Source organism: Miscanthus floridulus, chromosome 1 (assembly GCF_019320115.1).
Source record: "Miscanthus floridulus cultivar M001 chromosome 1, ASM1932011v1, whole genome shotgun sequence".
Taxonomy (NCBI): Eukaryota; Viridiplantae; Streptophyta; class Magnoliopsida; order Poales; family Poaceae; genus Miscanthus; species Miscanthus floridulus.
Genome location: NC_089580.1, coordinates 17,934,811 through 17,950,499, shown reverse-complemented (window position 1 = coordinate 17,950,499; position 15,689 = coordinate 17,934,811). Strand labels below are relative to the sequence as shown.

The following is a 15,689-nucleotide window of genomic DNA, read 5'->3' as shown; positions in this document are numbered from 1 at the left end:
CATGGAATGCGATGATCTCATGCTATGCACAGAATGGCTGTGGAAGAGAGGCACTCGGTATCTTTAACAGGATGTTGAAGCCACATAATTGGGTGGTACCCAATGAGAAGACTTTCTCCTCTGTCATCTCGGCATGTTCACAGCTGGGGGACTTGAGGTTCGGCTTGTGGGTTGAGAGTTTCATGGGGTATGTGGGGGTTGATCTGGATGATCACCTGCGTACCGCTCTGGTTGATTTGTACACCAAGAGTGGGCAAATGGATAGGGCTTTTGAATTGTTCAGAGGCTTGAGATCAAGGGATGTGGTGTCTTACAGTGCGATGATAGTGGGCTGTGGAATGCATGGCAAGTTAAATGAAGCTGTTGGCTTGTTCAAGGAGATGTCCAAAGCGAGGATTGATCCTAATGCGGTGACCTTTGTGGGGTTGTTGTCTGCATACAGTCATGCAGGGCTACTGGAAGAAGCTCGCACTTGCTTCACTTCCATGTCAAGCAAATATGAGATTAGTTCTTCAATGGAACACTACACTATAATGGTAGACATTCTTGGGTGCTGCGGAAAGTTGGAAGAAGCATTCCAGCTGATCATGCAGATACCTGTATGCCCACATGCCAGTGTTTGGGGTGCCTTGCTTCTTGCTTGCAGGTTGCACAACAACATTGAACTTGGGGAGGTTGTTGCTTCCAAGTGCTTTGAACTGGAGCTGGAAGAGAGTGGATATTACATTCTCTTGGGTAACATATATGCACAAGCAAAGAAGTGGGACAAGGTTAAGGGTTTAAGGAAGATGATGGCAGAAAGGGGTTTGAGTAAGACGCCTGGGAGTAGCTGGGTGCATGTTGCATAAATCCATTCTACTGATCTTACTCATTTTATCTTTTGGGGTCAGTTACTCAGTTGACAAATCAACGTGCAACTCAGATTTTGGGCACTAAATTTGGGAAGATGAGGAGTCAATGGAAACAGCTGTTTAGTTGCCATCATCATGGAATCCCCATTCCTCATGTTTCCTGACTTCTCGACGTGGGTTCAGAACCCATTGGAATCAGTTGTTCTTGTGGTCCTTCTTTGGAGCTTTAGGGCATGTTCTTTAATCCTCATCACATCTGATCTTCATTATGTGGAGAAGACAGGAGGATAATGGAGGTTTAGATACAAGAATATAAGAAATGAGAAATCTAAACCTCCATGAACATGTGAGATTGTCTAATGCATATTTTGATGAGAGGAGCATTGAAGGGGTTATGTTAAATTGGAGAAACTATGAGCTATATCTTATGTTCTCTAGATGATACAGATGCTCCATGAAGATGCCCATATCCATCCTTGCTACCTGGAAAAGTTCAAGCATTCGTCATGAAACTCATAACTTGTCTGTTGCCAACTCCACCACCTTTTATTCAAGTACATCTGTGCATACACTTTGCAATTTCTACTAGTAATTCAGAAACTTGGGGAAAGGTATGTTGTTCTTGTGCGTTACATGCAAGAGGAGTGGTTAGTGAGCACACGGTGATGCTAATAAACTGAATATGGACACTAACAGGCGCCAACAAATCCAAGAGAAATTCATTAAGATAGGATCTGCCCATCTTTGCAGTTTTTTCGTTCAATGATGCAATTACTTTGTTCTTTCTCTCTTGTTGGTTCTGTACAACCAAAGCTCCAGGGGGTCTATCTCTTAACTTATCCACTGGTAGTAATAGGTCATCAAACACTTTCATGTTTGCAATCTCAGGTTGACAGATGTTGTTGGTTATAGTATGATTTTGTCCTAACAGATTTGAGCAGCACCCTGCTCTTGCACTTGTTTTGCTATTTGTAATTCAGTACTTAGTAATTTTACCTCCAATCTTTCAAGTTACCAGATTAACAATAATTAACATAGCACTTCTCGGCTATGTATCACCGATGGTTCACTAACCCACCCGTACCCATATCAGATACTTACCACAATGTTTTTCAGAGTTAAATATCGCTGTACCCTTATTGCCGTACTGGTATCTCATATCCGTGATATATATCTTCTTGGTACCTTCCCGTGGACCGTACAAAGTCTTTTTTGGGAGTTAAATTTTGTGCTAAGGAACCAAACAATGCATAACTTACATATATTATGCTACTTTTTTTTTCTCTGTAATAGCCTACTACAACTTGCTTGAGACTGAAAGGCTATGTTGTTGTTGTTATTTCTCTGTAATGATTTTTGGTGGGTAGATTGTCGTTACAATCTCATTATTGCCCTGCTATTTTTCATGTGTTTTTTCAGCCTGACACATCTTAGTGGTATTCCATCCACTGCCAGCATGGACAATGATGTGCTGGACAGAAGCAGAAACTTTTACGAGGGAAGAGAAGGCAAGAAGATGGTAGCTGCAGCTATTGTAACCCAGTAAGGGGGTGTTAACCCAGTAAGGGGGTGTTTAGTTCTCCCAAACTCCTGAATTTGGTACTATGCAAAAAAGAAGATTTCCCATCACATCAAACTTGCGGTACATGCATGAAGTACTAAATGTAGACGAAATCAAAAACTAATTGCACAGTTTAATTGTACTTTGCGAGACGAACGTTTTGAGCCTAATTAGTCAATGGTTGAACAATTATTACCAAATACAAATGAAACGCTACAGTGCGCTACAGCTGCTACAGTAAATTTGGCGGTGTCGATTCCGGCCACTAAACAAGGGCTAACCCAAAAAAAAAAAAGGCAATAATGAGATGCTTCCCTGATGCTTCTGAAAACCAGAGATGAAAGGCTGCAGTTATGTTCTGTCGTCTGTTTGAATTCATTATTAGCCCGTGGTTCATATGTCTGCAGACGCTTTGCTATTCTGGAATTCATAATTGGTTCGTGGTTCATGCCTTGCAGATGCTGTGCTATTCTGGAATTCATCATCAGTCCGTGGTTCATGTCTGCAGATGCTGTACATTTCCTTTCCTGTGTAGGGTAGTCATGTTAAGATGGAACTACTCTAATCAATTTTACGAAGAAAGAATCGCGCTGCTGTTGCCAAATAGATTTCACCTTTTGATGACGCTCGCCAAATCGCCAATGCTAGCAGCGTCAGTATGCTCGCAGGCGCCAGCTTTGCTGCTACTTTGCCTAACTGACAACCCAGAGATCTAAGGTTAAATAACCTCCACTCAGATTTTTAAACATCCAATTGCACGATGTTCACTAAACCGAACAAAATTTTTCGTTCAAAAAAAACAGAAGAAATTTCATATGATACCATAACATAGCTTTCAGCAGAACCAAGATGTACCATGCCTTCGTTTGCTGAATCCAATATGCCAAATATTCAGACTTTCATATGCCACTCCGTCCGTTCACCTTCATCTCTTTGCCCAGGGTTTCAGACAGTTCTACTCTATTGGATATTGGGAAGGTTATTAAAGTCGAAGCGAAGTTAAGAAACTGCACATTCTCCTGAAAACTCAACTGAGTAGTAAAGTGAACTGGCAGAAACATTGAAGGCGAGGCCCAAACAGCCTGTAACTACAGCCAGGCTGAAAAATCCCAACAAGCATCGTTAATTTCAAGGCTGCCACACTGAAAGCAGTCTACTTCCTACTCAAGCGAGATTGGATAACAGATCGTGATCTTAATTAAGCTAACATGACTACGCGAGAAACATCACAGCCAGTAGCTGCAGCTTGCGTAACAGACAAGCATCAGAACGTGTCATGCTCACCAACCAAACGGAGTCTCCTGTTCATCAGCCTTCGCTGCTGTAGCTGACTACAGGTCCGTATTGGTGCCCTCCATGAAACCTAGGACCAGCCAGTGTCGGTGTCACCATCGCCAGAACTGACATCAGACCACCGGTGATCAGCTTATCCTGTGAAGGACGCTTCTCGACGTCAGCAGATCACACGCGTTTCATCAACTCTCTGTGTCATCTGTCACAAACAGGTGTCAGGTGTGACACACCGATAGTGTTCATCGATCCATTCACTCACTAACGGAGCGTGAGATCGGAACAGGCTGATGACAGCAATCTCGAAAACCACTAAGCAAGCATATTCCATGCGACCTTTAGAACAATCCATCCAACAGTACTACTACATCAAAGAGAGACGTGACGAGGTTGCTGCGAATGCGATGCAGCAAGAACACAATCCACCCATCAGCCAAGGCAACTGCAAGATCACTGCAATTCTTGGTTGTTGGCTGAGCTAAACAGAATTCCATGGATCAAGACAAGACTGGCAAATGAAACGATCAGACTAACTGCATTGCATTGCGCGAGCGCGACAAGGAGACACACGATACACCGCCGGAGCCACACCACTCCGGCCACCACCCACCAATAGTAAGGTAGAGAAACACCACGAACCACGACACACCGCCGGCCGCCACCGCCGCCGAAGCTGCCTCCACTCAGACTCCTGCCCCTACACGCTCCCCGGATTAGACAACACCACACACGAACTGAGACGAAACCCACATCAGACAGACAAGAGCTGGAACGAGGGCAAAATGTTAGCTTGCGCCAGCTCGCCGCCGCACCCTGGCCGGCGGGCGAGAACTCCTCGGCATCACACGAAGCCGACCTCGGCGAACTGCGGGCGCGCCGCCTTGGCCGACGCTGGCGTGCCCGGGCGCGGCCGCGGGGCCATCCCCTCCGGGAGCGGGTTCTTGCGCGGCCGGCCGCGCGGGCGCGGGATCTTGGGCGGCGCGTGCGGGTCCCGCGGCTTGGGCGGGCGGCCGCGCCGGCGTGGCGCGGCGGCGGGGGTCGCGGCGGCTCCGAGTACGCCGATGGGGCACGGGCCGGCAGCTCCTGGCACGCCGGCGGCGGGGAAGCCCGCGGGCCGCGGCTTCGGGGGCCTTCCGCGCCCGCGCTTAGCGGGCAGCTGCGGCAGAGGTAGAGGCTCCGGCGCCTCCTCCTCCTCCTCGTCGGCGCAGTCGTCGTCTTCTTCGTCGTCAGCCAGTGACTCCGACGCCGGCGGTGCCGGCGGCGGAGGCGGGGACAGCGCGTACTTTCCCCCCGCGACGGCGACGAGCTCCCCGGCGGCGGACATGCGCGAGAGGTGGGCGGCGACGAGCGCCGGGTGCGAGGCCGGCAGGTCGCCGCGGGCCTCCGCCTCGATGCGGCGCGCGATGGCGGCCTGGCTGGAGCCGTTCTCCTCGGCGAGCGCGGCGATCGCAGCGACGATCATCTGCAGCAGCCAGGGCAGGCGCAGGGGTCAGTCAAATTCGGCAGATCGGCGTAGATCTGGCGGAAAGGAGCAGCGCAGAGGAGAGGAGAGGGGAGGAGGTAGGGCTGGAACCGAGGGAGGGAGGGAAGCTTGCCTCGGGGTAGGAGGGGGGCACGAGGTCGGAGGAGCCCGGGGGCGAGCCGTCGCCACTGGAAGTGGGAGTGGCCATGCCTGCGCTGCGCTGGCCGCCTCGGCTGCTAGCTGTCGCTTCCTCTCCCTCTCGGCGTGTCTGGGCGCGTGGGAGAGTGGGAATTGGGGGCACAGCGGAGAGGGGAGGAGGGGCCGCGACGACGCGGATCTGAGACTGAGAGGGGCGCTGCCGCTGAGGCCTCAGGGAATGCAAGTACAGTTTCGACAAGGAATCTGTCGGGTGTTCCGCGCGTGGTACCGGGGGGTGACCCGGCCCACCCGGCTCGGGGCCGCGCGGGTGCTGCCCCAAGTCCCAACGGTGTGGGTTCGGATCGGCTCGACTCGACCGTCCGGCGCTGCTGCTCAGCTGCTGCCGCCGCCTGCTTTCGAGTGTCGACCGTGGTGGTTGACCGCGGTGTGCGGCGGCTGACCAAACCAGGGCACTGAAGCGCCGTGGGAAAATGATGATTTGCAAAGGAGAAAGGGAAACTTCGTGGTGATTCTAACCAGTGGAGAAACAAACACTCGACGGCAAACCGTAAGAATGTCCGTTGTTGATTCTGAACGAGTGAAGAAATGGTGGTGGTCCACGTGACTACGTGCGCGAAGAGGACTCCACTTTAGAGCCGCCCATTGTTTCACTTTATAAATTGACACCTTCTTTACTCTCAGCCTGTTCGGCCATAAACGATCGTATACGATCATGGATTATAAGCTGGAATAGTATTTTTTTCTCACACAAAACTAACCAAATCAGTCAGCAGTAAATAATTCATGATCCAGCCCAACCAACCGAACAGGTTGTCTATCGATCATGTTGCTTTTTACTATGCTACTACTATTACTAGGGGCCTCTTTAATCGGGCTCCGACGGCTCCGGCTTCGGCCTGTCGGCCGCCCAGCGGCCGACACTTGGTTACTGTTCATCAGAGCTGTTTTTCTCTCTCATCCTTTCCTCTCTCACTGACACAACCGGAGCCGGAGAAGCTCGTTTTTCTGGCTCCACGGCTCCGGCTCCTGTAGGCACCTGTCAGCCGCCCAGCGGCCGACACCCGGCCAAACAGGGCCTAGGTATTACTATTCCACATCGCCTCTACCTCTTATATATATATATATATATATATATATATATATATATATATACACACACACACACACGTCCTGTTTGTTTGGCTTATAAGCCGTACTTTTTCAGCCAATGAACAATATTTTTCTCTCACAGCAAATCAGGTAACAGTACTTTCAACCATGGCTTATCTGCCAAGCGAACAAGGCAATATACTCAAGTTTAATATATTTCAAATCAACTACTTCCTCCTTTCAAATTATTAGTTATTTTGGTCTTTTTTCAAATCTTTGTTCCAAATTATAAAATATTTTCACTTTTCTAAATATATTATTTTCGTTATGCACTTAAATATAAATTATGTCTAAATACTTAGTAACGGAAAAGTCAAAATGACTTATAATGTATTTGGGAAACCAAAATAATCTATAATGTAATAATTTGGTGCGACCAAAGATATTAATTGTGTCAAGGTACTCTATGGCAGGACCGTGTGGAAGAGAGGACAAAATTTGCGAGGTGAGAGTGGAAATGGTTGTGAGGGGCATTGGAAAGGAGACGAGGACTGTGAGAAAGGAATATATCTAGTCTAAATTTGTAGGCTGTAGCTACCGTTGTTTTTTTCTTTTTTTTTTCTTGTTTCCTTTTGCTTTTGGTAACAAACGCATATACAGGGTAAAAGAGGTGCCTAAGTGGAAAACACAAAACTTTTCTTTGACAATTCACTCCTTCAAATATAGAACTTAAAGTCTGGTATAGGTAATGTGTACTAATGAACCATGACTAAAAATCCGGACGGTAGAAGTTAATTGCAATCAGTTTAAGGTATAAAATGTTGTCGAACAAAGGGGAAAAAACTAGCGTTAGCTGGCCAGAGACCATTGCTTCAAGGACACGAAGTTCACAACAATGGTAAACAAAGCTGGCACATCAGTCTGAGAAATTAAAAATGGAATGTTCTTATGCTAAAAGTAATACGTACTATTATTCCATACGCGTTGTTATTCTTCCCCGTTGACCTATCACCTATCACTAGTTGCTTTTGTTAGAGCTTAATCTAACGAGGCTTTTAACTGTGTATCATTACAAAAGTTTGCAATTACGCATAAGTCATTAAAAAAGTTGAGCTTCTACGAGTGCCATCGTTCTGAACTTCTTTACTCTCCAAGCCATTCCGTCTATGTTATGTTTGTTTTTTATCGTTTGGCAGCCCTTACATATTGGTCCGGTCAGTGTAAACGTCCAAAATACACTTCTCTTGTCATATCCTCTTACTTATTTCTCTCTCTGTCTAGTGGGGCCAAATTGTCAGTGATCCGGCTCCACCTTCCTCCTCGCCGCGCGCCAGCCTCGCGCCGCGCCGACGCCGGGGCGGAGCTCGCTCGCCCATGCTCGTGGTGGCCGGGCGGAGCTCCTCCGCACGCGCGCCCGTGGCGGACGGGAAGAGTTTGCCTGCGCCCGCTCCCGCGGGCGGCCAGGGCGGAGCTGCCCTCCACGCGCACCCGTGGCGGCTGGGGCGGAGCTCCCCCCCCTGAGCGCGCTCGCGGCGACCGGTCTTGGTGAGTAGGTCGTCGATGGCGGAGAAGATGACGAGCTCAGCCTCGACGCGGGAGGACTCGAGGTCACGCGATGGCGGGATGTAGTGCTGCACGTACGGTAGGCACGTCTCCTCCCCGAGCTTGGAACGCTCCAGCAGCCACATCATGAACCGGACAATGCGCTCATCGAAGCTCGACCACACGCGGGAGAGCTCCAAGAACGTCGCGGACGGGACGCGGCAATTGGGTTTGGTGCGGAAGCACACGAAGTACACCAAGTACACCGCGCACGGCCAGAGCATTAGGTAGAGGGGCTTCAGCCGCTTGAACTACGCCTGAAAGCATCTAGGCCCCTAGTTGGATTTCGGTGATTAATGACAATACATGGTTACTATGACTAACGTGTATTTTGCAGAGACAATTAAGTTAGGTCATGGTAATGGAGATCGATTGGGCAATCATGGTGGTCATGCCCCTACGATGGAAATCATTTCGGTTTTCAAAGGATGAACGACAAGGTTAAGGATGGACTAATTCTAAGTGTCGATTGGAGTTGAAGAGACACTTAGAGTAGTTTAGGACTTTGTTTTTCCTTTGGCCGTACTATTAAGGGGGGTATGGACGGGTAGTTTGACCTAGGTGAGTCTAGTGAGTTAGGTGTGGTGCACATTTTGCTAAATCTAGCACTAGGTAGCTCCTAAAAAGCCCTTAGATCTATTGAAGCAAACTTTATTCACGTATGATCGAGAGTTGGAAGTGAATGGAGGGTCCAATGCTGACCGAACACTGGTTCCAGAGTGATCGAACGCTGGCGCAGAGTCCGGTCAGTTCATTTGATCAAGATGATTTCGTCTGGTGCGACCGGACGCTGAGAGGTGAGTGACCGGACGCTGGGTCCCAGCGTCTAGACGACTCCAGTAAGGTTCCAGAGAGGGAAAATTATGACCGGACGCTGTCCAGTGTCCGGTCACAATTTAAATACTGGAGTTCAGGGAGAACTAACCGGAGCGTCCGGTCAACATGACTGGAGTGTCCAGTCACCCCACAGAGGCACATAACGGTTTGTTTTTTAACCAATGTTATAAATACTTCCTCCATTCGTGTGAGGGGGTACTTTTGCTTATTCCAACAGCTGAGAAATACCTTTGAGAGTGCCAAGAAGAGCAAGGTCCTAGTAAAATGATTGAGATTTAAGAATCCCAAAGAGAGCCCTCATTAGTGAAAGCAAGAGTAGCAAAGTGTGCATCCACCCTTCTCATTAGGCTTGTCGTGGTCAAGTGAGAGTTTGTGCTTGTTACTCTTAGTGATCGCCATCACCTAGACGGCTTGGTGGTGATTGGGAGTTTGGTGATCATCCGACGGAGCTTGTGGATGACCCAACTCAAGTTGTGAGCGATTATGGGTGATTCACCGCGATGGAGTGTCAAAGAATCAACCCGTAGAGAGCACTTGATCCTTACGCCGATCAAGGGGGAGCTACACCCTTATGTGGGTGCTCCAACGAGGACTAGTGGGGAGTGGCGATTCTCCGATACCTCAGTAAAACATCGTCGCATTCCTTCTTCTCTCTTTACTTTGTGCATTTACTTTGAGCAGTTTAATTTTTGTCATTTACATTCATAGAATTACCATGCTAGAGTAGGATTAGAATATAGGTTGGTAAACTTTTGTACGGTAGATCAATAGAAACACTTTCTAGGCATAAGGGGTTAATTAGGCTAACCGTAGAACTTAATTATTGCAAAGAAATTTAGAATTAGCCCAATTCACCCCTCTCTTGGGCATCTTGATCCTTTCAATTGATATCAGAGCCTCATGCTCACGAATTAGACTTAACTGTCTAGAGAAAGATGTCTCACGGGGATGGACCTCCTCCTATCTTTGAGGGGGATGATTTTCCATATTGGAAAATCCATATGGAGGCGTATTTAGAAGCTCTAGATGTTGGAATACTTAGAGCTGCCTCACAAGACTTCCCAAAACCTCAGGATGCTACACACCTATAAGGCAATGAGGTGAATTATGAGAAATGGAATGCAAAGGCTCAAAACACCATCTTTAGAGGCCTTTGCAAAGATATGTTTAACCGGGTGAGGAACCACAAGGACACCCATGCACTATGGTCGGACGTTTGTGCGCTTCATAAGGGAACAAAGAGTGAGCATGAGGAACGCTATTATCTTGTCATGAAAAAGCTTAACTCTTTTAAGATGCTTCCTAAAGAATGTGCTAATGAGATGTACTCATGTTTGAATGTTCTTGTAGAGGAAGTCAATGGGCTTAAACTCACTCAAATGCAACCATCCAATGTTGTAAGAAAAATCTTGAGTATCCTCCCCATTGATAAATATGGGCATATTATGACCGTGCTTCATCAAGGTGGTCTTTCTACTCCTACACCAACATAAATCTTGGAAAAGACCAATGCTCATGAGATGTACATGCACATCACACCACAAGATGGCTCATCCTCTACTAAGAAGAAAGAAAAAGACTTAGCATTCAAAGCTAGCCAAGAGAAGGGCAAAACAAGGCTTGAGTATGAGAGCTCAAGTGATGATAAAATTGATGATGCAAGTCTTGCTCTCATGATGAGAAGAACCACCAAAATGCTAAAGAAGTTCTTCACTAGCTTTAGAAGAAAGCCAATCTCCGAGATAGATTGCTACAATTATGGAGAACTTAGTCATCTAGCACACCAATGCACCAAGCCCAAGAAAGACAAGTTCAAGAACAAGTACAAGAGCAAGAAAGATGACTCAAGCAATAAAGAAGAAGATGAGAAGAAGAAAAATAAGCCATACAAGAAGAGAGGTGGCAAGAAAAAGGACTTCCATAAGAAGAAGATGGATACTGTCATAAAGATAGATAGAAGTAGCATTAGGTACTTGGCAAACCAAGAGAAGAAGGCTCAAGCTCAACAACAACACAAGTCAAAGCCAAAGCCAAAGAGATGTTTTGAGTGTGGACAAGAAGACCACTTTATCCATGAGTGCCAAACTCCACCTCCACAACCCTTACCCAAGCATGCTAGACCTTTTGCCTTCAATGCTTATTACATGCTTAGAAAGGATTCTAGTGGAAAGATAAAAGTCATGTTCTTATGACCTCCCAACAAGAATAGGCCTAAGAAAATTTGGGTAGCAAAGTTACTTGTTGAAAAGGTGAAGGGCCCTCAATAAGTTTAGGTTCCTAAAGCTTGATCTCTTTTGTATAGGTGAACTACAAGACCGGTGGAAGTCATTGGGTTATTGATAGTGGTTGCACACAACATATGACCGGTGATCCTCATATGTTCACCTCACTAGATGAAGAAGTGGCAATATCAAATTGTCGACACAGAATTTCATCCCGTGCCGAGGACACACGTAGCAAGCTGGAAGGGTCCGCTCGATGGAGCAGATCCGCCTAGCTTCAGCGTAGGGGTGGTCAATCCTGCGCAATCCTCCCGAGGCATGCCAGTCAATTTGACCCTGTAATTGATAAGGAGAGAAAGTTCATTAGTAATTAAGGGTGGAACTTGCCGGTGTTACCAGACAGTTCTGAAAGTACGGCTATGAGAGCCGATATAGAAGGAAATCGGCTAAATAGCTGATCCCAGTATATTCATGAGAATAAGTCAGTTAAAGCTTATGTGGTTGTGTAAGAAGAATCGGTTATCATTCAAAATAAATATCATTTAAGCAAACATTAATCAATGATAATAAGATATCATTGATGGTTGGTTTATACTGAGCCAATGATTACAAGTAACCGAACTCCTATTTATGTAAAGAAACAATTCAACACCACTCAACCATCTAATAAAGATAAATCTAATGAACGTGTTAGATCTCATCTATCGCTATGACTAGTGGGGCATGAGGTAGAATCATGCAGGCCGTAGAAACAACAATAGACTCAACGACCCTAACTCGTTACTAATATCAGTGGGGCATGAGACAGAATCATGCATGCAATAATATAATAACAAGGTCATGGGGCTAGCATATCTTTCAACTTATCTTTACTTCAATGGTCTCGTAATGTGATATGTTCATGAGAGCGCTCGATATCGGCTAAATAGCCGATTCAGGCATAGCGCACAGTTAAGGTCATGCCTTCTTAGGAACGGATCTATTAACTAATGATCCCCACTCCATGGTGCTAACAGTGGGGTGAGAGGTAGAATCCCATAGGCTGTGATAACAGGCCATGGAACGGTTCTCGCTAACCAATAGATCTACTCAAGATCGAACATGCCTTAACCGCACACTATGCATAATTAAGATTGATATAAAATAGTTGATAAAAACATAACTCATTGTTTAAGAAGTAGATTAGATCAGTTTTAGATTAGCAAATGATGGGTTAAATAAGATATAAGGCCGATCCAGATCAATCTCAATCGGGTAGAGTGATATTGCTGTAATTAGATAAACAATAAAAGCAATAAGCAATATCGGTAACTTAATGAATCTACCAAAGACTGACATTCAAAGGTAGAGCCGATAACTTAACCTCGATCTAGTTTAAGCAGTGGGGTGTGAGGTAGAATAACATAGGCCATACTTGAACTAGGCAAGAGTCGATAACTAGCCTATACTAGAGTCGCAGTGGGGGTCGACCGAATCGATACAGCCATACGAACAAAGGTATAAACCATGATGGTACTTACAGACAAGAAGTGGAGGTCGACCGGATCGATGCAGCCATACTCACTGAAGAACTCACCGAGATCTACTCTACTCCTACTTCTAAGGGGTGACCGGAGCCGAAAAAAGTAAATTGACTTGTATTTGATTGATTGATTGATTCTTACAATAGCCGGGGTTTAGTATTTATACCCAGAGCCTAAATATGAATCCTACTCGAGCACGATTTGTTACAGACTTTGGCATAAAAATGAAAATATTCCTAATTTAAGATAACTTGAACTCTAATCTTTCTCTTTTTGTAGAGTCCAACATGTTTTCATCCTGGTGTCGAGCATAGCCTCTGTCTTTATCCACTGGTGCTGTCCGAAGAAAGCTGATTCCTAGACTTTGCATCTGAATCAGTTGTTTGTGATCCGCCCGCAACTGATCCCTTAATGATACGATCCTGGGAGCTTCTGGGTCCCTGTGACTCTCCTTCCAAATTTGGTGTAAACACATGCCCCCCAATTTTGGGACAAAAGAAATTTTGTTCCAAAATTACCATGTCCATGCTCCCGATAGGTCCGGAGTCACGGGTAAGGAATCTTGGGGTCTACTATTCATCATCGTCCATATCAAACCATGAGCCCATGCTTCAAAACTTTTTCAGAGCATTATTGCTTCACGGGCGTTTGGACTCATCCTTCCAAGCCGGCTATAAAATAGCTATCCGACCCTGGTGAGAGCAAATTCAACAATTCAGCCATGTTTTGCTTTTATCTGCTTCCTCGGGTGTCTTCGATCCCACTGGATCCTCCATGGTTTATCCTTTTGCTATGTAGATCTTGATCACTTAGGAGAATTCTTATGCATAGGGTGATTGTGTCGCTCATTCTAGCGCCCTGTCGAGCAAGAGGATCAGCTATTGCAGTTAGGAGAATTCTTGTGATATCACCTGAGTCTTCTCTCCATGCTCGCAAAGCTGTCCTAGTGTTTGCAATGGCTAAAATGTGTGGACACCTTCCCCCTGTTTACTCCACTGAATGCCCACTAGGAAAGCCACAGGCTTCTTCCCCATAGTTTTTCGATTTATCAAAAAATCGGTTGAATTTATGTTTAGGCGGGCGATTTCCTCTCTCCTTGGGCATAATGTTAGCAATGGGCCAACATCAACTCGCCTTACGTTGGACTTTGGCCTTATTGGGGCCCAGACTCCCTTCAATCCAAAATAAATTGGATAGGCTGATCTCTGGTAAAATCTCCAAATCTTTTTCAGATCTTTTGTAATTTGAGGAAGCAATCAGTCTGAATCTGTTATTTCTTCGTTATCCATTTCCTGAACTTCCGGAGTGTCGTTCCGCTTCTGTTTCTGATTCCAAACTCACACTCCTGGTGAAATCTATCTTCTCGCCTTCCTAGGCTATATAAACGGGCCTCGACAGTTGATCTACGGATAACTCACTTTGCCCCCAAACCTTCTGCACCCTTAGCATAGTTCTTGCTTTCCCGTAGGTTAGAGATCATGGAGAACAACAAGAGGTTTCCTAAGAAGGTCTTCATTGGATCTGCATCATTACGTCAGCACCTTCATCGTTAGGAGGGTATATCCTATGATGCCTCCCCTGTCTCGGGGAACAGGGCCAACTCCATTCGGCCTTCAAAGCCTTCCTCATCGATGACTTGCCGCCGGCCCCCTTGCCATTAGATGAGGTGGATTGATAATGATGATCTGCTTGCCTCCATTGATCGACATGGCTAGAGTCTCGCTGAGTGTCTATCCCTCATAGAATCGGCCCTGGCCATGGTTCGATGTCAATCACCTCCTATGGTCGATTTAGTGGAGGATAAGTTGGCCAAGGCCTAGGCCAGAATTGCGAGTGAGATACCTATCGTAACATCAGCTTCTTTTCAATTTTATTTCTGAGACTCTGATCACCTCCCCTTTGAATCTTTTAGATCTATCTACTCAACTGAAGAGCCTTCGATCAGCTATGGATCATGTGGCGGGATTTGTTAATGCTAGGGGCTCCATTCTGGTGGTTCGTTTGCATGACATCCCGAATCGTGTCAGGGAGGTTGCTCTCCATGGCGTTCGTCATGGCGCTGCCACGGCGTTGGCTACCGCCCAAGCCTGTTCGGGCAAAAATCTTCAGCTTCTTCCCCATGGTTTTCTAGACGCAGCATACCCTAGGGAGTAGGAGCACTTGGTCGAGGATTTCATGAATGTCGCCAATTCTATAGCTTTTAATACCTTGGCCGATGACATAGTAGGCAAGGTTTTCCTTGGCCCGTAGTTTGTAATAGGCAATATTTAACAGATAATTTTCCTATCTTGGCACTATGCGCATTACTTTTGTTTGTGCTTGCTTTTTTGGCCAAAGAGCCGATTTGATATAGCCGATCCAGGCCCTTTGGTTTAATCAAGTCTGAAAACATGGCTTTTATTAAGAGAAGCCTTTGATTTCCTGTCTTTCAGTTGCTCAGTGCTGTATTTCCATCGGCCTTAGTGAAGTAGTGCTTTGCCTTCCATTAATTGCTATTGCCTTTTACACGTCCCGAGGCACCGGTCCCTTCGCTTCAGGTCTTCAAATACCGGTTGGTGGTTTCGACCTCGAATATATCCTTACTCGCAATTGTTTCTCCACTCTTCTCTGCCTATCAAAACCCTGTAGCAGTTCTCTTTCTCCCTTTCATAGATCCAATCGTTCTTCCATGGCCGACGAAGATAACCGAGGTAAGCGTGCGGCAGAGGAAATTCTAGAGAAGAGTTTGCCAATGAACCAGCGTCTCCAACGCATGAGGTGAGATCAACATTTCTTGTTCATGATGATGAATAGTTCTGACTCACCTATAGGTTTATTGTGAATGACAGCCTTCGTCCTCTCTCAAGGGCCGGTGGGCCTTCTGACACTGTATCTTCTGTCCTAGCTTCGTCGTCGGATTCCTCCGACTCCTATATTGGAGACGACGCCTGGCGCTACCTTCATGAGTGGAGGATGGCCCAGAATCGTTATTCTAAGGCAACTTGGGAGAACGGCCAATTGGAGATTGGCCTCAGGGTTTCTCAGGCCGCCCTTCATGCGGCCAAGGGGGAGGCCAGCGCCGTCCGAGCACGACTAGCCAAATCAGATGCCATG

At 46.5% G+C, this 15,689-nt stretch overlaps 2 protein-coding genes across 2 annotated transcripts; one reads left to right on the top strand and one right to left on the bottom strand.

Moving 5' to 3' along the window:
• Positions 1-2: 2 nt before the first annotated feature.
• LOC136452797 (pentatricopeptide repeat-containing protein At4g22760-like) lies at positions 3-2,251 on the top strand (the record flags this gene model as incomplete). The annotated part of the gene is made up of 1 exon (XM_066453395.1): positions 3-2,251. A coding segment is annotated over one exon (846 nt), but the record flags the coding sequence as incomplete, so codon positions are not given.
• Positions 2,252-4,211: 1,960 nt separating this feature from the next.
• LOC136474792 (HMG-Y-related protein A-like) lies at positions 4,212-5,523 on the bottom strand. The gene is made up of 2 exons (XM_066472357.1): positions 5,298-5,523; positions 4,212-5,164 (listed from the first exon to the last, which is right to left on the bottom strand). Exons 1-2 carry the CDS (start codon positions 5,370-5,372, stop codon positions 4,544-4,546), a joined length of 696 nt encoding a protein of 231 aa, XP_066328454.1. The 5' UTR covers positions 5,373-5,523; the 3' UTR covers positions 4,212-4,543.
• Between the last annotated feature and the right edge of the window lie 10,166 nt (positions 5,524-15,689).